The sequence below is a fragment of the Labrus mixtus genome, chromosome 11, assembly GCF_963584025.1.
Source record: "Labrus mixtus chromosome 11, fLabMix1.1, whole genome shotgun sequence".
NCBI lineage: Eukaryota > Metazoa > Chordata > Actinopteri > Labriformes > Labridae > Labrus > Labrus mixtus.
The window spans coordinates 24554489-24581302 of NC_083622.1; the positions used below are offsets into that span (position 1 = coordinate 24554489).

Genomic DNA, 26814 nt, shown 5'->3' on the forward strand with positions numbered 1-26814 from the left:
TTCAGGATAGATTTTACAGGATGCATACATTTATTTAATAATTCTTAACAAATGAGACAACATAGGAACATAGGAAAAACAATTGAATATTACATACAACAAAGATATAAAAGTTGTTAATAATGATCTATGAACATTGGGAAATGTACAGTATGTGCAAAAATACAATTGGAATATATCAGTTTTACAGAAAACAAAGCAAAGCATTTACAATATATGGCTAAATATGATACATGTCACAAAAATATTAAAAGTATCTTTTTTTTAAGCTGTCTTTCTGAAGTCACCCAACCTTACAGTACTATAGTCCTATAAAAGTACAAATTAAAAATTTGCCGAGTTTTGTTGAGTGCTATTGGAACAAAGTTTTTAGAAAACCTTTTGGAAAATTTGACAGTCTAATGTTTCTTTGTGCAGAGAGTCTGCAAAGATGAAACTCTTTCATTACTTCCTCTTTCAGGTTGTGGTTTTCTTTAGGCTGGCTGCAAATTTGCTGCAACACATATTGTGAAACTTTATTACAAAGACTGTTAGCTGCCAGAGAACACTTTAACACACTAGAGGACTTCAGTGGGAAAGTGGTCATGTGCCAATAAAAGTAAATAACACATTTGCTTCATGGTGTTTCCCCTTAATTAATACAAAACAAGTAAAACTTAAACAATAGTTGCAGTATTACTGACATTTCCTTTGGCATCATTATCAAGGTTGCTGCGGTGTCGCTGTTGACAGCTGATATATTTGACACCGTTTTTTCTGAGCTATGCTGCCAGCAGCAGTTCAAATCTGAGTCATTAGAAATTCACTAGAAATATAAGGATCTGGAACCACATTTACAATACAGGTGTAATTTACATTCAAATGCAGCCTAAAGAACGTGTGAACTTATTCATAAGTTGATGAAAATATTTCTTCATTAGTTCATGAAAATATCTGAATGTCTGGTAAAAAAGCAGAAGATTTTGTTTACCTGTATGTTACTGTGCAATATTATAAGGCTAGTAGATCAGACTTGTGTCTCTGACACTGATAAATACCTACATATACCTACAAGACCTGTGGCACTCACCTCGATCCTCTGCAAATGTATGGAGAGGGTGGTTGCTGAGGAGCTCAGCACCATAGTTGGCGAGAGCTTGGACCCGCTACAGTTTGCCTACAAGGCAAAACGGGGAGTAGAGGACGCCACCCTAACCCTCCTGGACACAGTGGCAAAGCACCTTGACTTTCCTAACTCATATGTTAGGATTTTATTTATGGACTTCTCATCTGCTTTCAATACAGTAAATATAAACACACTCCTGAACCAAGTCCAAGGTCTACAAGTCAACTCAACCCTGGTTTTATGGATTAAAAACTTTCTAAAGGACAGACCACAACATGTTACCGTCTGGTTTTAAATCAAGTGACATTGTTTTAAATACTGGGGTACCACAGGGCTGTGTCTTATCACCAATCCTCTTCTCCATATACACAAATGACATAACCTGTGATGACAATGGACTGACTCTGCTTAAATATGCTGATGACATGGCTCTGGTCAACTTCTACAGAAGCACAATAGAAAGCATCCTCTGTCAATGTGTCACCGTGTGGTACGCCAGCTGCACAGCAGCAGCAGAAGGACTGACTTGAAAAAATGTAGCACTACTGCACTTTAAACATGCTGCAATATGGTTACTCTGTGCAATAACTTATTCCTGTACTTATATTGTGTGCTGTTGTATGTGCCTAACCTGCTGTTTTAATATATTTTAATATATTTTTTATCTTATTTTTATCTCATAGATTGCTGCTGGGCTGTTTGTCACCAACCAAATTTCGTTGTATCGCATACAATGACAATAAAGTGTCTTATCTTATCTGGTAGCCTGTCTGACAGATGAGCGTTCCCTGTCCTCATACAGACAGCAGGTAAACACCATGGCCCTATGGTTTAAGAACAGCTCCCTGGAGCTTAACATCACTAAGACCAAGGAGCTGTGTTGCACCACCCAGATCCAACTGTCAGAACTTTACATGTGAGCAACAGAAAGGAAAGCAGTCTGCATCACTCAGGACCCTTCACACCCCCTTCACCACTCGTTTCAGCTGCTCCCCTCGGGCAGTCCTTTTAGGCGAAAAAGAAAACTTACAGAAACTCTTTTATTCCCACTGAAATACGCATTTTAAACAAGGCTAGATAAGCAATGTTTTTTAAATGCTGTGCATATGTGTTTTTACCTATTTAGGGTACTTTTGGCTATTTATGACCTGAAAAGAAAATGAAAGAGAAATGTCCTTATTGTTGGCTTGACCACACAGAAAATAACAGTAAACTCAACTCATACCGTAAAACCCTCTTTGCCACATTCAACCACTTCACACAGCAGTGCTCCTCTCGTCCAGGCTGGTGGTCTGTGAATACACCGATCCATTGATTCGGTCCTGAGGCAGGTACACCTTGATAACCTGACACAGTCTGCAGGGAGCCCTGTTTACTAACCTCACCAAGTGCCTCCTGAACTTCCTCCCAAGAAACACGTAAAGGACTGGGTTCAGGCAGCTGTGGGAGTAAGCCACAGCCTCAGTGACTTGCAGAGCCAATCTGATGGCTTTGCTGCTCTCGCATTCTGTATAGACGTGCAACAGCTCCAGAGCTTTGAATAAGGATGCAACGTTGTAGGGCACCCAGCAGCAGAAGAAAGCAGCCACCACTATAAGAACTATACGGATGGCCTGTTTCTTGGACGACGGGCTGTACAGCAGCCTCCAGATGATCTGTGAGTAGCAAAAACCCATGATGACAAAAGGGACAAGAAGACCCAAAATGTTAATTTTAAAAAGGCTGAACAATGTCCAGAAGTGATAGTAGGTTGGACTAGAATCATCCGTACTTGGATATTCAGGGTAGCAGAACTGAGTCATATTGGAACCAGGCTGGATTTTGAGGTAGATGAGCTCAGGAAAAGATGCCAAAATTCCAGCCAACCATGTTACTGCAGCTGCAATCATTCCAAAGGACCTGGTCCGTGCTCTCATTGCATAGACAGCGTGTACTATTGCCAAGTACCTGTCAATGCTCATGAGACTTATGAAAAAGATCCCACAGTAGAAAGCAATGTAGTAAATACCCAGAACCCCTTTGCACAGATGTTCCCCGAACATCCACTGGTCCCGGGCTTGATGGGCGAGGAAAGGAAGTGAACAAACCAAGAGGAGGTCAGCGACAGCCAGGTTCAGGAGGCACACGTCCGTCATGCTGCGCAGCCGAACACCACAAACAATGACCCAGATGACCAGAGAGTTACCCACAATGCCAAGGATGAAGAAAATGGCGTAGAGGGCAGGAATAAAAGTGGCGCCATGACGCTCATAAGTGCATCTCCCGTAGCCATCCTCTGGATAATCATAGTAGTAGTCCGTTGGGAATCCACTGAAGTTGTCTGTTGTAGAGCTGGTGAGAATCAGAATGACAAAACCATCAAGGATTAGAAAGTTTCCAGTATTTCAGACTAGTTAATTCAATCTGCACTTCATAAAGAAACTACACTGTAGCTGTGAGGAGTGCAACACAAAACCTTTCTAAATGTGTTATTTTCCCTCAGGTCCAATGCACATCCTATCTGATCCAATCACTAGTGGACAGTTATAAGTACAGATGTTCACACCTGGCATTGACATGGGTCTCCAAATATTTTTCAGTAACCTCGATTATTATCGAAACGTTTTGAGCAGACTGCCCCTAAAACGTTTCTGAGGCGCTTGTTCACACATGCACATCACAGCATGAGATTACCCCTGTCGAATGGAGGGGTGAACTCGGGAGGCAATTAATGATCGTTAAAAGAAGCAAAGAAGTCCGACACTATAATTTAATGTTTGCCCTTGTATCAATGCTACTGTATGTGTACTTCAACACCTTCCCAATATCGGAAAAAAAAGAGCAGAAAAGAACATACTGGCAAACAGAAAACATAATGAATAGAGATCGCACCGAATGCCTGCATACAGTCTGTGGTTGTGCACAAGCCACAGGATATTATATAGTGCATATTGTGCGGAAATTGGTTGGTGTTGAGATTCTTAATGTTTGTCTTCAATCCCTGAGCTCAAGGAGGAGCAACATAAACACCTGTGCTTGCTGCAGCAATCAGCCACAGGTGAATCCACTCTCTTAAATCAGGTCTCTCATAAAGAGGATGAGTGCCCGTTGCTCAGTTTGCTCTCCAGCTGACAAGACCCGTTTCCCTCTTTCTTTGCAGAGTGCGTACAAAAGTGAGTTATTGTTTGAGTTTGGTGATTCAGTTTGTTTGTTAAGCCTGTGCAGACTTGACTTATTGTTTAATTGATGCACCATCCTATGTTTGACGATATTGTCATGCTCAGATTTCATTTGTTAACAAGGCAAACAATTAATTGTCATGTACCTTATTTCTTTTGTACAGAAAAACCACTTGACAACCTTGAAACCTTTAATGTCAGTGTTCTGTATTGTATGTCTGGGGATTGTGCTTTACACTTTCTAGCTCATCACACCATCTACTGTCTCTTATATTTCTAAATATTTGTCCATGTAAAGCACTTTGTCGCCTATATCTGTGAAAAGCCCTAAGCATACATTTCCAACACCCATGTCCTCATGTAATCAAGCCCGTTCTCCTCTGGCTATGGGATTTTCCTGAATGAAAAAAATATCCCATGCTTGGATATATAGAGCATAATTTGTCTTGTTTAAGTCCAAATCCTGTACTGATGTATACATTACATTTGCACACTCATAAACCATTATCACGCATATGGAAATCTCCTGTAAAACTCCGGAGATTTGGCTACCCGGAGGTTCTTTAGGCTATGTGTGAACGCAAACAGCTGCATTTTTCGCGCAGACTTTACCCAGAGTTTATCCGGCCAGACCCCTAGTATTTTATCCGCAGAATATCCGAGTGAGTGATGTCTGAACTCCGTAGATTTCAATTTGAGCCAATGGAAAGAGAATGACGTTTATATACAGTGACTGCCTAAAGTGTCTGCACACGATCACTACGATGTCTGTGCACATAATTAAATGTCTGCATTATGTTTTCTGTTCTTCAGTATGTTGTTCTCCTCTCTTTTGTGGATGTTGTCATTCCATTGGATTACACATAGCATTGATATAAAGACAAATATTCTCATCATAACGTCGTGTAGCGGACTCTGTTGCTACGGCCGCTACTTCCACGTTGTTTTTTTACGTCACGTCTTACCTCGGGAAATCCCCCGATCCCCCCCCTGGATAGTCTCCAGCTGTGAGGAGCATATGTGAACGACTATAGGTCGGGAGAATCTCTGTCAGGTTCAGTACTCTAATAATAAAGTGCTGGTTATGTGTTTATTTGCCTGAGAGGAGGCCACGCAGTTAGTGTTCCTGATTACCTTCAAATGGTCTAAAGTGGTGGCGTCTTCATGCGTCCCAGTTAAGTTTACACCAGCACATAAGACTGTCCACTTGTGATGAAATCACCCGGGACAAATGTTGATACCAGACGTCAACTGAACGGAAAGTGGAATGCTTAGCTAGATGCCGATAGTCGGGAGTGAATAAAAACAACACATGTGAAACAGATGGAGAAAGTAAGGCACAGACTGACAAAGGCTCAAAACTCAGAGAGGAAGGTGTGATGCTGAAGGTTAGGTCTTACCTTAAATCGTCTGGAGATGATTTCACACTTAAGCCAAAAACAGCACTTAAAGTGGGGGTGATTGCGGCCATGGTGAACTGCCTGAAAAGTTGGAGAAGTTTGACCTCATTTCTGAAAAAAAGAGGAAGCAGTTCTTCCTACAAGCTCAGTTTCATTCAGTGACAGAGTTTCAGTATTTCCAAAAAGAGTTTAGATTTTTTTAAATACTGTCTTGGCAAAAACAACTAGGTCAGACTAGGTCTGGGTTTTTTTACACATTCCAGACCACAGTGACTTTCCATCACATTTCCAGCATGTGAAATGGTGCAGCAGAAGCTTTTAAAGTGTATTTTGAATAGCTGTTGTTTCTTTAGTGCCTGAGGAGTTTGAATATTTTACTCAGAAGCCACAGAGTGCAGAGCAGAAACCTGAGAATTGATTTGGCAACTTGTAGAAAGAGGATCAGGTTTGCTTGTTTCAGATTGAACAGCTCAGATAATGCGATGTATCGATAGTGTAAAGAGTTGTTGTTGTTGCATGATTTGGTATTTAAGGGTTGTATTGACAAAGCTACAGCAAAGAAGATGTTTATGATTAAAAGTACAATGCCACAGCTTAAAGTGATTTATCATGTTTTAGCGTTAGTCTGGAACTTGATGACAGTACATTTGTTTTGAAAAGTATATATAACTATAATATAATTATAATCAAAATAATACATGAAAAAATAATCATAGGTCAATGTCAGTATTTTAAATAATGTTAACTGGAGTCATTTTGATGTAGAATTGTCAGAAAACCCAATGTCAAGGCAATTTGGAAAAGAAAAGTGTTTGTGCAGTCAGATGAGATTAAATATCTCAAATTGACCCAGGCACATGGCCGCAAATAACAATCATTTTCTTTTTCAAAATCAAAAAAGTTAATTAAATGTTGATTAGATTATTTGTTTCAGCCCTTCTCTTTTGTTGAGTTTATTTAAAGTCAACAGAAGGAACGATTACACTGTCTGCTGACAGCTTAAACTTGAACAGTGTTATGTTTTAAACCTCAAACATGGCTGAGCTTCATGAAACAGCTTTTCAAATGATAACCCGATCATGTCTAGTGTGACTCAATCAAATCTTCCCTGCAGAAATAAACATGTAAGATGTGTCACTAAACAACATTTTCATGTAGCTAATAGTGAAAAATAGAAACTTTACTTGCCAGTACTGGTAACAAGAGAGGTGATAATTCTGGACCAGAGGATGCTAAGGTAGACGGCAAATTGAGAGAATTGATTAGCTGTTCAGCTGACATGATAGGGTGATGAACACAATACTTTGACAGTGTGCACTATATGGTGTTACTAACATCCCCTAACCCCACCTTGGGTGGGCATGTGGGGTTTCACATGATAGGGTTGTGACTTCCTGTGAAGCTGTCACAAAGCTCTTCAAAGAAGTATGTTTCTGCTTTACACAGAACCGCAAGTCCACATGCGAAAGCTTTTAAAGTTGCAAATGCGTCCGACCAGACCGAAGACAGGTAACCACAGCTGGAGGACTGCAGAGCTCTGTTTGCAAGTTTGGGTTTTTGATATTGAGAGGAAGTGATGACACATACATCGGTGCAGTCTTGAGGTACGCTACTACTAGGGCTCCAGTGACACCACTCACGAGTCAAATAACGTTAAGTGAACAAAAGTTAGTCCTACTTTCTGCTGTGCTGTGTCTTAGCCAGTTAGCCAGATTCGCTATTCAGCTAACAGGCTAAAAGCCAATAGAAGAGCTCTTGATCAGCCAAAGGTCATCTATAGACATGATTGTTCCGTGACCGTGTGTGATCACTACTACGTATGATTTTAAATTATAATGAGTAATTATTTGGTATATTGTTTTAATGTGTATCAGATCAAAGAAGGTGAAGAGAGACAGGCTGAGAGCAGCGAGAGAGAGGTTTCAGATGAGCAGGTAAGAATGGTATGCTCTGACAAGGCACAATTTAAATACAAAAAGTCAAAAAAGCAACATCAACATGATATCCTTATCATTATTTCCTGTCATGTTCACAAAACACTCCCCTGTGGTTTCTGACAATCGAATCCAATGACTTTCTCATGAAGAATTAAAATGATCAACATATCTGAGACACCCTGTAAAAAGCTGGGACAGGACAAGCCAACTTGAGTAATAATTATATATATATATATAATTATATTATACACACACACATATTATTACTGAACATGCAATTACTACATTTTTTGCTGTACAATGTGTATGTGTGTGTATCAGATGGAAGGTGAAAGTAGCAGCAAAAGCAGGGAAGACAGAAGGATCAGAGAGAGACAGAGGAGGCACAGGTGACCAAGTAATGAGGTCAAAGAGTTAAAATGTTGTTAAGCAGGCTAAAAACATACAGTTTTAGTTATCCATAGGTGTGATCGTGTGATTTTCCTCACAGAGAGACATGCTGAGAGCAGCATTCCAGTCTGTGGAGAGGTTTCAGAGGAGCAGGTAAAAATGGTCATGCTCTGACAAGGCACACAATTATGAATTAAAAAATTCAAGACACTAATATCACATGATTTCTTAGTGGGTATTTCTGAAGTACTGTATATACAGTGTATATACGCGCACGTGTGTGTATATATAGTTAAAGATTTTCGCATGCGGGGAATGTCCTCAGACCTGCTTCACAGGCGGAAATCTCAACCCCCCCAATGTTCAACTCAAAGTTACGCCCTTGAGTTGAAGTATTGCTTTTTTATTATAGTAGTTTTTAGGTTGCTTCAACTGCTGCTGTTTTGCCCTTTGTAGCTTTTGTGCCCCTTTTGTAACAGTTCTGTTGTACACCTTTATTCCTTTAAGTACTTTTGTTTTTGTTCCTTTAAACTTATTGATTTGCCTCTGTTAGTGTAGTTTGGTTCAGTTTGTTCAAATTGTTGCTTTGCTTTTGGAACATATCAGTTTACAGAAAAACAAAGAAATGCATGTACAATGTATGGCTCAATATGATACATATTGATTAAACATAGTGTTATGGCCTCCTAGACGTACATTAAGTTTAACCAATGACTCGGAAAAGAGGAGACCAGAACATATAAGAAGGAACGCAACACAATTTAAAATGTTTAAACCCTGAGCTTTATTTGAATAATAATAATGTTCTTCTGGTGTCCCTTGGGGCTCCTGATTCCATGCAATATATATTTGTTCGTTTTCTTTCCATGCACCATGTGCCTGTCTTTTCTTTCTAGTGTTTTCCGGTTCTGTTGGTACCATACTGAGCACTGCTACTTGCCCTGTTATCATAACTGGGGCGCACAGGCCTTCCCATTATTTCGGTAATGTCGCCTTTATCTGTTTTTTTCGTTATCACATAACCAAAATATATCAGTCAAAGGTCGCACCACTCCTCCTATATTTGGGAGGCCTATTCTGCAAATTATCGTAGTATTCTGCACTATAAACAAATATTTGCCATCTTCGACCACTTGTTTACATTGGATTGCGGCGTCTCTTGCGGTGTTACATAACCTGAGAGGCCGCGGGATCAACTTTGTGGCTGATGGTGATACTACCTCTGTAATGTTTAAATACTTAAACTGCACTCGCCTGTCTGAAGTCTCATTTACTCGGAAGGCATACATCAGATCATATCCACTAGCTATACAGAATGGATGCACCATAGCTCATGATATTTGTACAACCGGAGGGACCATTACGGGGAGCTGTGGCATCACTGCTTTTGGGCAAATACTAAGATCATCTGTCCACCTTCCTCGGATTCCTACAGCTACATTTAAAGTGCATTCTGCAAGGCAAGTATGTGCTTCATTGCACCTCCCGTCCTCAACTCCTGGGAAGGGTAGGATTTTAGGCAAGCGTTTAGGATTATAACAGGTAATGCAAGCTTGATCACTTATCTGTCTGGCTGAATATTTCATCCACTGATAAAACATATTGTTCTCTTTTCCTAACATTTTCCAATTATGCACAGTAGTAGGCACTGCCCTTGGGTCTCTATATCTCTTCTGTTTTTTTGTCTAAAATCACCAGCTTTTCTGCCTGGGCTCTGATCATTTTCCGACCTTGTTCTATATCGACACACTGATACTTTGAGCACTTCATTCTTACTTTTACTACTCCGTCTGAGTTACACTGCTCTTTCACGGGGATTCATTATTTCATTGTTTGGTCCTATTGCCATAGTTCGATTAGCTATTTTTGATCTCACATATGTGAGTTCTGTAGTTTTATTGTTGGGTTTTCTGTTTTGCCACGCTGCCATCACTCCTGCTGCTAGAGCACACTCACTCAGTTCGTCATGATTTGTTTCCAACTGTCTTGATTCTGGGTCTGCCTGTTGTTTATAACTTTTATAATTATCATTATCCATATTACCACTGCTACTGCTAATATCCTAACACCTGTTGTCTTGCTTTTCCTAATCTGTACTGTCTTTCCACCGACGTGTTTTCTAGTTCCAGTACTTAACAGGGCCACACTCCGGTGGGAGGATGTATGATGCTGTCCCTTCCCCTCAGTGGCGGTTCTAGACCACTTTTGCTGAGGGGGCCAAACAGGAGCCAGTTGATTTGTCAGAGGGGAACATTAAACCCAGGTGAAAAATAGACAAAGATGATCGCTTTAAAAAATATATAAATATTATGCCAAATTATAGCACACAACATTAAATACCATGATTTATATTTGTTTAATTAACAGTGTTTAATACTAGATTGTGAGTCCGGTTGTTGAGTCAAATACTGTGTTATTAGGGGGGGTTCTTCCTTTTGGAGGGGTGGCCACAGTGGGGACCAAGCTCATTGTTACAGGGACACTGGCCCCTGTTGGCCCCGCCCATGTCAAAGACACAGAGAGCCAGTCCAGCTGATGCTGCCAGTAGTACCAGTACTAGTCCCAGTCCAGCGTAGAGGCCAGGTCTTCCTCGACTCTCTGCTGAGTTTCAGGCTCGTGAGCAGCTGCTGTGAAGGAAAACAGATATTTACTACAACATTAAACTGTGAACAAGCAAATGTCAGGAAGAATGAATCTGAGAGAAGATCAAACTACCACATGAAAGAATGAGATGTCAGCTGAAACTTCTTGATGATCAGTCGGTCCTGATCCAGACCCTGGTTTTTAATAAACTACTGAGATCTACTGAGTCTACTTACCGGTCACATTAAGGCTGCATTCACCACGACCAGCATCGTACTTCATCTTCATGTTGCACACATATTGTCCCGAGTCTTCAGTCCTTAACAAGGACACATGAAGTCTGAGTCGTCCTTCTTTGAGGACGTCTTTGTCCCAGTGGACTCGTCCTGCAAAATGCTCAGACGCTGAGACCTCGACTCCTCCCATCAGTTCAAAGAGTGTGGAGACTTTGTGATCAGTGACCATCAAACACACTATACGAGAGTGAAGTGAGGGGTCAGCTTGGGGTGTGAAGGTCCACTCCAACGTGACGCTCTGGTTCTCCTCTGCCTGATAGTAGCTCTTAGTCACGTTCACTTCAACTGTTCTCAAGGAGACACAGAGGGTGAGAGAGGAACATGAAGTCTTTGTCTCTGCAGTCTGAGAGAGTGTTTTCTCTCTCTCTCTCTCTCTCTCTCTCTCTCTCTCTCTCTCTCTCTCTCTCTCTCTCTCTCTCTCTCTCTCTCTCTCTCTCTCTCTCTCTCTCTGGGGAGATTTAAGTGAAGGTGTGAACTAACCACAGACACAGCAGGTCAGCATGAGGAGCAGCAGGATCCTGCACATCATCATCTTCCTGTGAGAGGACACAGAGCTGAGGAGACACAAACACGAGGTCAAAGTTCAGTCCTCTCAGGTGAGCAGAGACCCCGAATTGTCTTTTTTGCGGAAGGTTCCTAACGGAGTGAAATGAAGCATTTAAGTGGCGGCCATGATAAGAGCCGTTTGAATTCTCTAAAAGTTAAGGAAAGGTGCGTCAAATCTTTATAACCTCCTTTAGCATAGGATACACTGGACCATCCTTTACCAAAGGAGATGAGATATGATGCCCCACAATTCCTTTCGTCGCAGATCATGTAAGGGAAATTTTTATGCATTTTCAAGCTCAGTGTTACAGGGACACTGGCCCCTGTTGGCCCCTGCCTAGAACCGCCCATGCTTCCCCTGGATCTGACCCACTCCCTTCATCTTCTGCGCCTATTTGACCTTATGGGCTTACGCTAGATTGTGATAGTTCACTACTATCTGTGTTTCTGGTTTCTATACTATCTCCCTATATCTGGTTGATTGCTTAGGCTCTATTTAGATTCCAACAATCCACTACTGGCTGGGCTTCTGCTGTCTCTGCTGATGTTATATCTTTATTTAACCTCGGATTAAAAGAAGGGGCACCACTTCCTGTTAAAGGAAGAAAATAATTTTAATGGTATAAGTTAATTAATTACTCAGTCAGTTTCATATCTTGAAAGAAGTAAGTTCTGGAAATGTTAAACAAGAAAACACACAAAGTCCTGAATTTTATGTGTAAAATTTAATATAAAAAGGGGTAAACAATAATGTATAGATGAAACAGATAAAGAATAGGATTATTATGATCAGGATAATGCAATTATAATGTATGACATTATATATTTAGTAATGAGATAAGACGCGGTATTGTTTGAATGACTTAATCAGAAAATGGTCAAAAAGAAAGTTGATAAAGAAATTTTGGGATTCTATTTGGATTTAAAGGAGGGCTCTGAATAGACACGACTGAAGACTCAATCTTCCAACACCCCTTGCCACCAGCAGTCTTACTGTGAGATGTGTTCAATTGAACTCCACCGGCTGGTCCCGCGTTTCAGTCTCTGGCAAGTGGTTCTTTTCAGGCCCAGAGAGGTCCACGGGCCAGATTAGATGCCTTGACAACTTGGTCGGAGTGTGCAGCTGGGATGGAGCTTGTACGTCGGTTCAGCCGGCAGAGACTCATCACTACAGCACAAACTTAAAAGAAGTGATTCGGTCCGAAGAGAAGCGAGCAAGAGCTGAAGCTCTAAACTTCAACAACCCAAAACAAACAAAAGAACTAAAGATCTGAGCTGAGTGTGAACTCATATCAGCTGCGGGAGAAGGAGGTGGGCCTGCAGGAGAAGGAGGTGGGCCTGCAGGAGAAGGAGGTGGGCCTGCAGGAGAAGGGTGACTCCCACTCTGACCGGAGGACAATTGTTTAAACTAAACAGAGTTTACTCAATAAGATTAAGAATAAGAATCTAAACATATATGTCACCATACATTCATTTTGATATTATTTCTATCAGATCCACGTTGATGTAGGTTCACGTCATATATTTAGACAAACATTTCTATCAGATTCATGTTGAGAGGAAAATCACACCATCTGGGAACATCCTCAGTTAATCGCAGCCTGTAGGTGAACAAAACCATGTTGTACAGTCAACATTCATAAGACATATTAATAAAGTAGGAAAAGAAATTGGTGTCTTTAAATAACACCTTCTATAGCTAGCAAAGAGTATGCTATATAACATGTCTAAATGTATAATTATGAAGGTTACGTATTCATGGATATTCTAACACTAGATGGCAATAGCACTCCACGTCAAATTCCTATTAAAAATAATATAACTCTTATTCCTATTCTGAAAATCAAATTTTGAGTTTAAAAAGATGATTATAATACATTCACTGTGACAATTACAAATATCTAGATGACCTCCTGCTTGCTTTCCCTGTCTCTTATCGGTGGTATCTCTTGCCTTGTGATGTTTAATGTTTGCCTCCACTTCATCACAACACGCTGCCATGAAGGTTCCTTCCTTGGGCCATTGCAACCTTCCAGAAGTCCGTTTATGCCATTTCTTCATTCAGAGTCTAATCTGCTTCTCATAATCAGGCTGCTGTTTTATTACCAATTCCAAAGGTGTTGATGCACCGACTCCCTTTGTCACTTTTGCTCCCATGACTCCCTGTTTGGAAGTGTGTTGACGATGTAGGGACTTCTGGCTCGTTATCTTTCTTAGTTCTTATTGAAACAATTATCTGTCCTGCAGTAAGTTTTTACTTTGCCTTCCTGTTGTTTTATTTAGCTGATATATTCAAACACTCTTTATACTACTCTGTTCAAAAAAGTGTGTGTGTGTGTGATATGGAGGTGAATGTGTGAGTGGTATGGAGGTGAATGTGTGAGTGGGTGTGTGTGTGTTATGGAGGTGAATGTGTGAGTGGTATGGAGGTGAGTGGGTGTTATGGAGGTGAATGTGTGAGTGGTATGGAGGTGAATGTGTGTGTGTGTGTGTGTGTGTGTGTGTGTGTGTGTGTGGTATGGAGGTGAATGTGTGAGTGTGTTACCTTCAAATGGTCTAAAGTGGTGGCATCTTCATGCGTCCCAGTTAAGTTTACACCAGCACATAAGACTGTCCACTTGTGATGAAATCTTTGTGACTTCCTGTGAAGCTGTCACAAAGCTCTTCTAAATATTGTGTCTGCTATACACAGAACCGCAAGTCCACATGCGAAAGCTTTTAAAGTTGCAAATGCGTCCGACCAGACCGAAGACAGGTAACCACAGCTGGAGGACTGCAGAGCTCTGTTTGCAAGTTTGGGTTTTTGATATTGAGAGGAAGTGATGACACATACATCGGTGCAGTCTTGACTTTCAAGATTTTGAAGATTTTCAAAAAGTTTTATGGAAAATTATGGAAATGTTCTGATGTCAAGCTCATCATGAGTTCTGAGTATTGTTTTTCCAGGATATTAGCTTTTTTTATACACTTGTTGAGTTGGATGCCCAGAATGACCAAACACATGTATTGATGTGGTAAGAGATCTGCTGTTGTTATATGCAACAGACACATCAATCACATCAATAAATGGTAACAATGGTAATGTGGTAACAACACGATGAGTTCTTGAATGCAGCCTCTCACCTTTCCCCTCCCCCACTCACGAAACAGGTAAGCTTACTTAAGGCAGCTGGATGTCAGGTTACGGGCCTCTTGCTCCTGCCTGGCAAGTGCAGTTGTGTTTGGTGTTGCTGCTGGGAGGTGAAACCTTGTTTGGATGTGTAGCTTGCTGGTTTAAATGAGATCCTTGTTTGGTTGTTTCTGCAGCTTGACTAGTTGGCCCATGGTCTCTCGTTCCCCCAGATCAATCCCGACTGAAACCCCTTTTTAGCTTTGTAAGTTGAAGCATTGCTTTTTTATTAATAGTAGTTTTCATTTTAAGGTTGCTTCAACTGCTGCTGTTTTGCCCTTTGTAGCTTTTGTGCCCCTCTTGTAACAGTTTTGTTGTACACCTTTATTCCTTTAAGTACTTTTTTTTTGTTCGTTTAAACTTATTGATTTGCCTCTGTTAGTGTAGTTTGGTTCAGTTTGTTCAAATTGTTGCTTTGCGAGCTTGTATGAAACTTGAGACCTCACTTTTTGACCATGCAAAATTTCATCTAAGCATTGACTTCTTTCACTCTATCCTTGATGAATTTCACTTTGTAGGCTCAGTTTGAATTCAACATGTGCCCTTCTGCATTTCATTCTTAGTTGATTATGTTATGTTCATAATGTGCAACCCTCACACTATTGTTATTTATTTATCTAACTTGCATAATATGTGTCTATTAGTTAATTATTATACTGAAATACTATTATGATTATTCATGATACTTTGCATAAATGTTGATTATAAGGACTATGAATACATGCCTACAGGTGGGACACTACAACTACCTACGGTAACCACAAGTAGTATCTATAGGAAATGAAATTATCGAAAATAGGACTACCGGTCTCTCCAGCCCCAACTAAAATAACAAAACCCAACAATCTAAACATGCATGGGGGAAAACTAAAACAAGCCTGGTGGGGAGAAAGCAACAGGGAAAATGCCTGCCCTGTCTGAACTTCCTCCCAAGAAACACGTAAAGGACTGGGTTCAGGCAGCTGTGGGAGTAAGCCACAGCCTCAGTGACTTGCAGAGCCAATCTGATGGCTTTGCTGCTCTCACATTCTGTAAAGACGTGCAACAGCTCCAGAGCTTTGAATAAGGATGCAACGTTGTAATAATAAAGTGCTGGTTCTGTGTTTATTTGCCTGAGAGGAGGCCATGCAGTTAGTGTTCCTGATTACCTTCAAATGGTCTGAAGTGGTGGCATCTTCATGCGTCCCAGTTAAGTTTACACCAGCACATAAGACTGTCCACTTGTGATGAGAACACCCGGGACAAATGTTGATACCAGACGTCAACAGAACGGAAAGTGGAATGCTTAGCTAGATGCCGATCTAGTAACTAGGTCGGGAGTGAATAAAAACAACACTTGAAACAGATGGAGAAAGTAAGGCACAGACTGACAAAGGCTCAAAACTCAGAGAGGAAGGTGTGATGCTGTAGGTTAGGTCTTACCTTAAATCGTCTGGAGATGATTTCACACTTAAGCCAAAAACAGCACTTAAAGTGGGGGTGGTTGCGGCCATGGTGAACTGCCTGAAAAGTTGGAGAAGTATGACCTCATTTCTGAAAAAAAGAGGAAGCACACACCCTTTGATGGGTCCAGTTCTTCCTACAAGCTCAGTTTCATTCAGTGACAGAGTTTCAGTATTTCCAAAAAGAGTTTAGATTTTTTTAAATACTGTCTTGGCAAAAACAACTAGGTCAGACTAGGTCTGGGTTTTTTTACACATTCCAGACCACAGTGACTTTCCATCACATTTCCAGCATGTGAAATGGTGCAGCAGAAGCTTTTAAAGTGTATTTTGAATAGCTGTTGTTTCTTTAGTGCCTGAGGAGTTTGAATATTTTTCTCAGAAGCCACAGAGTGCAGAGCAGAAACCTGAGAATTGATTTGGCAACTTGTAGAAAGAGGATCAGGTTTGCTTGTTTCAGATTGAACAGCTCAGATAATGCGATGTACCGATAGTGTAAAGAGTTGTTGTTGTTGCATGATTTGGTATTTAAGGGTTGTATTGACAAAGCTACAGCAAAGAAGATGTTTCTGATTTAAAGTCTGTTTAAAAGTACAATGCCACAGCTTAAAGTGATTTATCATGTTTTAGCGTTAGTCTGGAACTTGATGACAGTACTTTTGTTTTGAAAAGTATATATAACTATAATATAATTATAATCAAAATAATACATAAAAAATAATCATAGGTCAATGTCAGTATTTTAAATAATGTTAACTGGAGTTATTTTGATGTAGAATTGTCAGAAAACCCAATGTCAAGGCATTTTGGAAAAGAAAAGTGTTTGTGCAGTCAGATGAGATTAAATATCTCAAATTGACCCAGGCACATGGCCGCAAATAACAATCATTTTCTTTTTCAAAATCAAAAAAGTTAATTAAATGTTGATTAGATTATTTGTGTATTTGCTTAATATCATATACAACAAAGTTATGAAAGTTGTTAACAATGATCTATGATCATTAGAAAATGTATGCAAAAACACAATTGGAACATATCAGTTTACAGAAAAACAAAGAAAAGCATGTACAATATATGGCTCAATATGATACATATTCAGGAAAGATCGGTCATGCACAGACCACATAGCAACACTACGCATCATCATTGAACAGTCTATTGAATGGAACACATCCCTGCACATGAACTTCATTGATTTTGAAAAAGCTTTTGACAGCTTAGACCGGACAACACTGTGGCAATTAATGGAACACTATGGAATCCCCACAAAGATCATAAACCTTATCAAGAAATCTTACCTTATGAGGACACCTTGGGTAAAGTCATGCATGCAGGCCAGCTTTCCCGGAGCTTTGAAGTCAAGACAGGCGTTAAACAGGGATGTCTTTTGTCACCATTCCTCTTCCTTCTTGCTGTTGACTGGGTCATGAGGGAAACAACTGAGGGGAAGAGAAATGGAGGAATGGAGGATATTCGTCAGCGGCCTATGCACCCAAGAGGAGCAAAAGGCTTAAGAAGAGTAAGAATGACTCGGAAAAGAGGAGACCAAAACATATAAGAAGGAACGCCACACAATTTAAAATGTATAAACCATGAGCTTTATTTGAATAATCTCCCCCCCCCCCACAATGGAACAAAAGATGGGAAGGTGCCGAGCCAACCACGTAATGGGCCGTCGCTCTCGGCACCTCCCCCTAAACTACCTACGGTAACCACAAAGCGTATCTATAGAAAATGAAATAATCGAAAATAGGACTACCGGTCTCTCCAGCCCCAACTAAAATGACAAAACCCAGCAATCTAAACATGCATGGGGGAAAACTAAAACAAGCCTGGTGGGGAGAAAGCAACAGGGAAAATGATTAAACGAGAAAAGAACGAACATGCCGTTGCCAAAAGTGTGTGTGTGTGTCTGCCTACCCTGTCTCTCCCACCTGTCACCTCCCTCCCTGATCGCAGATTGATTTTTTTTTTTATATCCTTTATTAATCCCTGAGGGAAGTTACACTCTGTTATAGGGACATGATTCTCACACACATGGGCCCGAATCACATGCATTCACAAACAGGATTGCATGCATTAGTGAAGAGATGTCAGAGTCAGGCTGCTAAGCAGAGAGCGCACCAGGGCAGTTGGGGGTTTGGTGCCTTGCTCAAGGACACATTGGCAGTGCTCAGGAAGTGATCTGGCATCTCTCCAGCTACCAGACCAACTTCCAGATTTGGTCCACAACGGGACTTGAGCCGGCGACCCTCCAGTTCCCAACCCAAGTCCCTATGGACTGAGCTACTGCTGCCCCATTTCAGGTGCACCACAGTTAGGAGGAGGGAGACCAGAAATGCACAGAGGGAGAGAAAAAGGGCCGCACGTAACACAAGGCTGTCATAAAAACACCAAAAGTATCCTTTTTTTTTTCTTTAAAGCTGTCTTTAAGTCACCCAACCTTACAGAGCTATAGTCCTATAAAATTAAAAATTGTCCGGGTTTTTTGTCCAGCAACATTTTTAGAAAAACTTTAAAAAAATTTGACAGTCTAATGTTTCTTTGTGCAGAGAGTCTGCAAAGATGAAACTCTTTCATTACTTCCTCTTTCAGGTTGTGGTTTTCTTTAGGCTGACTGCAAATTTGCTGCAACACATATTGTGAAAGACTGTTAGCTGCCAGAGAACACTTTAACACACTTTAGAGGACTTCAGTGGGAAAGTGGTCATGTGCCAAAAAAAGTAAATAACACATTTGCTTCATGGTGTTTCCCCTTAATTAATACAAAACAAGTAAAACTTAAACAATAGTTGCAGTATTACTGACATTTCCTTTGGCATCATTATCAAGGTTGCTGCAGTGTCGCTGTTGACAGCTGATATATTTGACACTGTTTTTTTTTCTGAGCTATGCTGCCAGCAGTAGTTCAAAGCTGAGTCATTAGAAATTCACTAGAAATGTAAGGATCTGGAACCACATTTACAATACAGGTGTAATTTACATTCAAATGCAGCTTAAAGAACGTGTGAACTTATTCATAAGTTGATGAAAATATTTCTTCATTAGTTCATGAAAATATCTGAATGTCTGGTAAAAAAGCAGAAGATTTTGTTTACCTGTATGTTACTGTACAATATTATAAGGCTAGTAGATCAGACTTGTGTCTCTGACACTGATAAATACCTACATATACCTCTCTACAAAAATATATTTCTGGCGAGTAATATTTACCTATTCCCTCAACATAAAATGCCACACTAAAAATGTAAATTTACAGCAACCTAAAAACTAATTTTAACTGAACTACAAGTCCTATAATATCCTAAAATAACAAGCTGAGCATTTAATTTTAACCTAAAGAGAAATGTCCTTATTGTCGGCTTGACCACACAGAAAATAACAGTAAACACAACTCATATACCGTAAAACCCTTTTTTCCACATTCAACCACTTCACACAGCAGTGCTCCTCGTGCCCAGGCTGGTGGTCTGTGAATACACCGATTCACTGATTCTGTCCGGAGGCAGGTACACCTTGATAACCTGACACAGTCTGCAGGGAGCCCTGTTTATTAACCTCACCAAGTGCCTCCTGAACTTCCTCCCAAGAAACACGTAAAGGACTGGGTTCAGGCAGCTGTGGGAGTAAGCCACAGCCTCAGTGACTTGCAGAGCCAATCTGATGGCTTTGCTGCTCTCGCATTCTGTATAGACGTGCAACAGCTCCAGAGCTTTGAATAAGGATGCAACGTTGTAGGGCACCCAGCAGCAGAAGAAAGCAGCCACCACTATAAGAACTATACGGATGGCCTGTTTCTTGGACGACGGGCTGTACAGCAGCCTCCAGATGATCTGTGAGTAGCAAAAACCCATGATGACAAAAGGGACAAGAAGACCCAAAATGTTAATTTTAAAAAGGCTGAACAATGTCCAGAAGTGATAGTAGGTTGGACTAGAATCATCCGTACTTGGATATTCAGGGTAGCAGAACTGAGTCGTATTGGAATCAGGCTGGATTTTGAGGTAGATGAGCTCAGGAAAAGACGCCAAAATTCCAGCCAACCATGTTACTGCAGCTGCAATCATTCCAAAGGACCTGGTCCGTGCTCTCATTGCATTGACAGCGTGTACTATTGCCAAGTACCTGTCAATGCTCATGAGACTTATGAAAAAGATCCCACAGTAGAAAGCAATGTAGTAAATACCCAGAACCCCTTTGCACAGATGTTCCCCGAACATCCACTGGTCCCGGGCTTGATGGGCGAGGAAAGGAAGTGAACAAACCAAGAGGAGGTCAGCGACAGCCAGGTTCAGGAGGCACACGTCCGTCATGCTGCGCAGCCGAACACCACAAACAATGACCCAGATGACCAGAGAGTTACCCACAATGCCAAGGATGAAGAAAATGGCATAGAGGGCAGGAATAAAAGTGGTGCCATGACGCTCATAAAGACACCCCCTGTAGACATCATCTGGATAATCATAGTTGTCCGTTCCACTGAAGTTGTCAAAGACAGATTCTGTTGTAGAGCTGGTGAGAATCAGAATGACAAAACCATCAATGATTATTATTAATAATGATAATAATAATAATAATAATAATAATAATACTTTTAATTTATAACACTTTACATTTTTGCAAAAAAAATCTCAATGTGCTAAGGGAAAAAATAAAATTAAAATAAAAACAAATTTCATCAACTAAGCAACTAAGGAAACTAAAAGTACAAGCAGAGGGCTTGTTAAAAAGGTGGGATTTTAGGGCCCTTTTAAAAGCGTCCGCAGACTGTGGCGCCCTCAGCTGCTCGGGGAGAGCTTTCCACAGACTGGGAGCAGTGGAGCAGGAGGTCTTTGAGTTGGTGGGGTGCGTTTCCATTGGTGCACTGGTAGGTGGGAAGGGTGACTTTGTATTGAATCCTGGATGAGATGGGGAGTCAGTGTAGTGCCTGAAGGATGGGTTTGATGTGTTCATATTTACGCACTCTCATCAGGATCCTAGCAGTGCTGTTCTGAACATGTTGGAGCTTCTGGAGGCTCTTGCTAGGGATCCCAATGAGGAGTGTGTTGCAGTAGTCCAGCCTGGAGGAGACAAAGGCATGGACGAGTTTCTCAGCATCTGGCAGGGAGAGTGTGGGACAGAGTTTGGCAATGTTTCTGAGGTGGTAGAATTTGCACGTGTTTAACGTGGGCTTCAATGTTCAGTTGAGGTTCCATTTTTGATGCCGTGATTTGTGACAGTTGGAGAGAGGTGGATGACTTGGCGGTGGATAATGGGGATGGGATGATCTGATGTGGTGTGCCAAGTATAATTGCTTCTGTTTTGGAGCTTTGGATTATAAAGTTTCCATTATTTCACACTAGTTTATTGAATCTGCGCTCTATAAAGAAACTATACTGTAGCTGCGAGGAGTGCAACAAAAACTTTTCTAAATGTGTTATTTTCCTTCAGGTCCTAAGTACATCCTTACTGATCCAAACACTAGAGGACAGCTATAAGGGCGTGGTCACACTGGCAATGTTGCCGTACTGTGCTTAAGCACGATTGCACACCTCCTCAAAGTGTGCCATGGCCTATGAAGGGTATTGTGCTTGAGCACGGTACAGATTGTTCACACTGGTCAAACGAACTGGACTTTAGGGGTGAAGCGTGCTTAGGCATGGTACGGATTGCCAGTGTGATCGTGCCCTAAGTATAGATATTCACACCTGTCTTTGAAAATCGGTCTCCAAATATTTTGCAGTGACCGAGGTGCTTGTTCACACATGCATCTCACCGTTGTAGACTATCTCTGTAAAATGGAGGGGGGTGGGGGGGTGATCTAAGGAGGAAAGACATGATCATTAAAAGAGCATCAAAAAGTGGGTGACAAAGCAGTCTGACACTATAATTAAATGTTTGCCTTATATTACTGATAAAAGACTGATGCAGTCTTTTTGATCAGTAGATAAAGCACTTGGTTTAGCGCTGTCCGAGTATGGTACAGCAATGGCTCGGGCCTGTAGCTGATCTCCATATCGTCTGTGCATAGTGTTGGAGTCTCCTTCTCGAACTTAATACAACACTGGGCCAGTCTGTCTGACCACCATTCCCGGAATCCACTTGTCATCTCCTCCCACAGTGCTTTGCAGATACACCTTGTCGTCCACATCGAAGGACCGGTCTGCAGCGCTGCGGTCATGGCTATCCTTTTGCTGATACTGTTTTTTCCGCACAGTCTCTGTAATACTAAGTTGAAGGAAATCAAGCCTAGTTGTAATGTGTCTGTGCAGAAACAGATCAGCTGGGGACTGTCCGGTTGTACAGTTATGTGTAGAGTGATATCACAACAAGAAGAGGGAAACCTTGTCGTCTATGTTCAGGGTGGTGCCAGACAACTTTGTCATACCTCTTTTGAATGTTTGGACGTATTTCTCTGCGAGGCCATTAGTCGCAGGTTGCCCTGGGGCACTTGTGGTGTGCAGAATTCCATGTTCTGCTTGGCAAAAGTCTGAAACTCTTCCGATGTGAATGTGGTAGCGTGGTCTGTCACGATCTGCTCTGGCAGACCATATGAGGCAAACAGCCTCCTCAGCCTTGTGATGGTAGCCTGCCTGGTGATTTGTGACATCCTTCCAGCCATTTTGTGTGCGCATCAACTGCTATCATGAACATGCTGTTCAGGAAAGGCCCAGCAAAGTCTATATGCAGTCTCTTCCAGGACTCACCTGGAAATTCCCAGGGTGAAGTGGAACTTGCTTTGGCATTTTCTGGTCCAGCTGGCAGGTCTTACACTCCTTAAATACTGTATTTGCTCCGCCTCCAAGTCAAGATTAGGCCAGGGCTGTACACCATGCTCATTCAGTGCATGTCCCAGGTATTCAATGTTTGTCTTGCCAAACTCACGTTTTGATCTCAAGTCAATTTTCCTGCAGCCATTGCAGAACCTTCTGAAGGTTGTGAGTATGCACTTCCTCTGAGCTTCCTGTAACAAGTAGGTCATCCAGAAAAACAACTACAGGCATTTTCCATAATCCACTGGAATATGGAAAGTGCGGAGCTGACTTCAAAAGTAAGTCTGCTGCCAGTTAAGCCTGAGTTTCCGCAGCCAATTTATTCCACACAGTGTTGATCCATAACCTTTAACAACTAAAAGTGGCAAGTCCACTGTTTGATTTTCTTAGTTAACCTGGACTGTAATCCTCCCTAATACCGGAACCTTACCTCCATTGTAAGCTTTGAGTCTGACCTTAGTTGGTTGTAGTGGCAAGTTTGAGAATTTCTCAGTGTAAGTTCTCTGTGACATTACACTCTTAGCTGCTCCTGTATCTATTTCCATCTCTAATGCAGTGTCAGCTAAATTAAATGTTTCTTTATACAAGTCATCGTCTTCATCAGTGACTGTCAGGATGCTGAATATTCCCAGCTCAGTGTCCTCATCATATTTTGTGTTTTTCTTTTGTTGTCCTCCGACCTGCGATTTCCCTCCAGCTGCCTGTGTCCTTAAACGACATGCCTTCTTAATGTGTCCAGTCTTGCCGCAGTTGTGACATTTTTCCTCATTTTTCCACTCATTTGCTTTGTGATTCTGTCCTTTGCACCTGTAGCAGTTTTTATTTCCCTGCTGCGGCCTGACCTTGTGAATGCTGGCTGCTCCGACACTCCCGCCTTCAATACTTCTCAATTGACGTGCTTCTCTGTCTGCCGTCTTCATGTTAAGGGCAATCTCAACAGCTTTGCTGAAAGAGAGGTCACTTTTCAGAGAGAAGTCTCCTCTGACATGCTCCGTTTTTAATTCCGCTGATGAACCGATCACGTAGTGAAGCACCCAGGTTAGCACCGAACTCACAGTTGGTGACTGGCTGGCCAGGATTCTGATTACACTTGTTGAAACGAAACCTCTCCGCTACAAGTATTGGCTTTGGCTCAAAATGTCCCTTCAGAATGGCCACTATCTCATTGAATGTTTTGTCTCTAGGCTTATGGGGCTGCACAAGGTTCCTCAAAAGTCTGTACGTAGCTGCGCCCATTACACTTAGTAACGTGGCTACTCGTTTAGCTTCGGCTATGTCATTAGCTTCAAAAAACTGTTCCAGCCGTTCAATGTAAGCTGACCACGGTTAATTTTCTGGCATAAACTCAACGATTCTCCCAATCTGGACCATTGTACTCACTAGTCCCGACACAAAGTGTTTCTCCTACCACACACCATATGAAGCCTGATATTCGTCTTAAGATTTGGGGTTAAGACTTTCACAGTGTTTATGGTGTCTGTAATCATTGCAAAAAAATATAAAATCTGATTTTTATAAGCCTGTCTCACCTAAAATAATGTGTTTCACTACTACTGTAAATTTGGTCAACTTTAAACTACGATGAGCTCTCCTGAGTCAGACGCAGTAGTCGAAAGCACCATACATATTTAATGTCAGTGTTCTGTATAATATGTCTGGGGATTGTGCTTTAAATTTGTGCACTTTTTTTATCAGTGTATAGCTCATGAGAACATCTACTCTCTCTTATTTCTCTAAATGTTTTGTCCATAATGGACTTTGTGACCTATGTCTCTGAAAAGCACAAAATAAATAGAAATGTCCAACACCCATGTTCTCGTTTAACAAGCCTGTTCTCCTCTGGCCATGGGATTGTCCTGTATGAAAAAAAAATAACCCCTGCTCCAATATAAAGCATGATTTGTCTTGTTTAAGGTCCAAATCCTGCACTAATGTATACATTATATTTGCACACTCTTAGAGTAACATAAAACAAAAAAAGCTCAAAGATTTTCACGAGACAAAGCAGAACAGTATCAAACCAGACAACATCAAACTAGACATTGCCCAGGGTTTGGAGCATGGGCAGCTTGCAAGATGTCCCATATATAGTATATGAATACTTGTGTCCCTGACTACCTTCAAATGGTCTAAAGTGGTGGCATCTTCATGCGTCCCAGTTAAGTTTACACCAGCACATAAGACTGTCCACTTGTGATGAAATCACCCGGGACAAATGTTGATACCAGACGTAAACAGGGCCAAAGATTGATTAAACTGTAAAACAAAACATGAAGCAGCAAGACTAATGCATGACCGCAAATGACATGTTCTGAAAAATAGCAGAACGGAAAGTGGAATGCTTAGCTAGATGCCGATCTAGTAACTAGGTCGGGAGTGAATAAAAACAACACATGTGAAACAGATGGAGAAAGTAAGGCACAGACTGACAAAGGCTCAAAACTCAGAGAGGAAGGTGTGATGCTGTAGGTTAGGTCTTACCTTAAATCGTCTGGAGATGATTTCACACTTAAGCCAAAAACAGCACTTAAAGTGGGGGTGGTTGCGGCCATGGTGAACTGCCTGAAAAGTTGGAGAAGTTTTACCTCATTTCTGAAAAAAAGAGGAAGCACACACCCTTTGACGGATCCAGTTCTTCCTACAAGCTCAGTTTCATTCAGTGACAGAGTTTCAGTATTTCCAAAAAGAGTTTAGATTTTTTTAAATACTGTCTTGGCAAAAACAACTAGGTCAGACTAGGTCTGGGTTTTATTACACTTTCCAGACCACAGTGACAAGGAAGAACAATCTGCACACACCCTTTTATGGGCACAGCTCTTCCTAAAAGCTCTGTGACACAGTGAATAAGAGTTTTTTTTATTTTTTTAAATACTGTCTTGGCAAAAACTTTGAATTAATTTTATTAACACATTCCAGACCACAGTGACATTCCATCACATTTCCAGAAATGGTGCAGCAGAAGCTTTTAAAGTGTATTTTGAATATTTTACTCAGAAGCCACAGAGTGCAGAGCAGAAACCTGAGAATTGATTTGGCAACTTGTAGAAAGAGGATCAGGTTTGCTTGTTTCAGATTGAACAACTCAGATAATGCAATGTACCGATAGTGTAAAGAGTTGTGTTAATGTTGCATGATTCAGTGCTAGAGTTGTATTGACAAAGCTACATTTCATCCAGCAAAGAAGACGTTTTTTGATTTAAAGAATGTCTAAAAGTACAATTCAACAGCTTAAAGTGCGTCCCATTCTACTGACTGCCTTAACTTCAACAGTGTTATGTTTTACACCTCATAACCACGGCTGAGCCTCTTGTATTAGCTGGAAAAATAATAATCTGATGTGTGTAGAATGAGTCAATCAATTCTCCCCTCTTTATAAGAGAGGTGTTTATAAGATATGTCACTAAACAATATTTTCATGTAGCTAATAGTGAAAAATAGAAACTTTACTTGCCAGTACTGGTAACAAGAGAGGTGATAATTCTGGACCAGAGGATGCTAAGGTAGACGGCAAATTGAGAGAATTTATGAGCTGTGCAGCCAACTTGACAGGGTGATGAATACAATACTGCCCACCAGGCAGGCAACCACAGCTGGAGGACTGCAGAGCTCTGTTTGCAAGTATGGGTTTTGATTATCAAGAGGAAGTGGTTGTGGTAGAATTTTCATCATTATGCTTATTCACTGTTATCTGATGTCAGTCAGACCTGATAGAGTTCAGCTGTGAGTAGAAAGCAAGGACAGCTGTGTCAAGGGTGTTCCACTTTAACTGAATGTTGTTTGGTAGTGTCTGTTCCAAATTGTCCAAGACATGACAGACTAGTTTAGGTGGGTCACTATGACCCTGACATCAGTGTAACCCAGGTTAATTGAAATTGATTTAGCCCTCTTTGTTTTTGTTTTGAGAGGGGAGTGACCTCAGTGAACCTCCATAAATTATGATTAATTGTTTTTCATTTTATTTTGTATTCATTTATTTATTTCCCTATTTTTTTCTTAACATTCCATAATCTCACCTGAACTCCGCTAAAATCTATCA

At 41.1% G+C, this 26814-nt stretch overlaps 2 protein-coding genes across 4 annotated transcripts; both read right to left on the reverse strand.

The window, feature by feature from the left end:
- On the reverse strand, positions 1-26405 carry LOC132984260 (C-C chemokine receptor type 4-like). Of its 3 annotated transcripts, XR_009674909.1 has the most exons (4): positions 26226-26405; positions 25260-25336; positions 18599-20538; positions 1-438 (listed from the first exon to the last, which is right to left on the reverse strand). XR_009674909.1 is itself a non-coding variant. In XM_061051006.1 (3 exons), exons 2-3 carry the CDS (start codon positions 25328-25330, stop codon positions 19461-19463), a joined length of 1149 nt encoding a protein of 382 aa, XP_060906989.1. In that variant the 5' UTR covers positions 25331-25336; positions 26226-26405; the 3' UTR covers positions 17533-19460. The 3 variants fall into 3 exon arrangements, 2 of the variants coding, with proteins under 2 accessions (XP_060906989.1, XP_060906990.1); XM_061051006.1 differs by lacking the exon at positions 1-438 and having other exon boundaries at positions 17533-20538; XM_061051007.1 differs by lacking the exons at positions 1-438; positions 26226-26405 and having other exon boundaries at positions 17533-20538; positions 25260-25393.
- Positions 2132-6991, reverse strand: cabz01093075.1. Its single transcript, XM_061051008.1, has 3 exons — positions 6848-6991; positions 5664-5740; positions 2132-3436 (listed from the first exon to the last, which is right to left on the reverse strand). The coding sequence occupies exons 2-3, from the start codon at positions 5732-5734 to the stop codon at positions 2362-2364; spliced, it is 1146 nt and encodes a 381-aa protein (XP_060906991.1). The 5' UTR covers positions 5735-5740; positions 6848-6991; the 3' UTR covers positions 2132-2361.
- Positions 26406-26814: the final 409 nt, after the last annotated feature.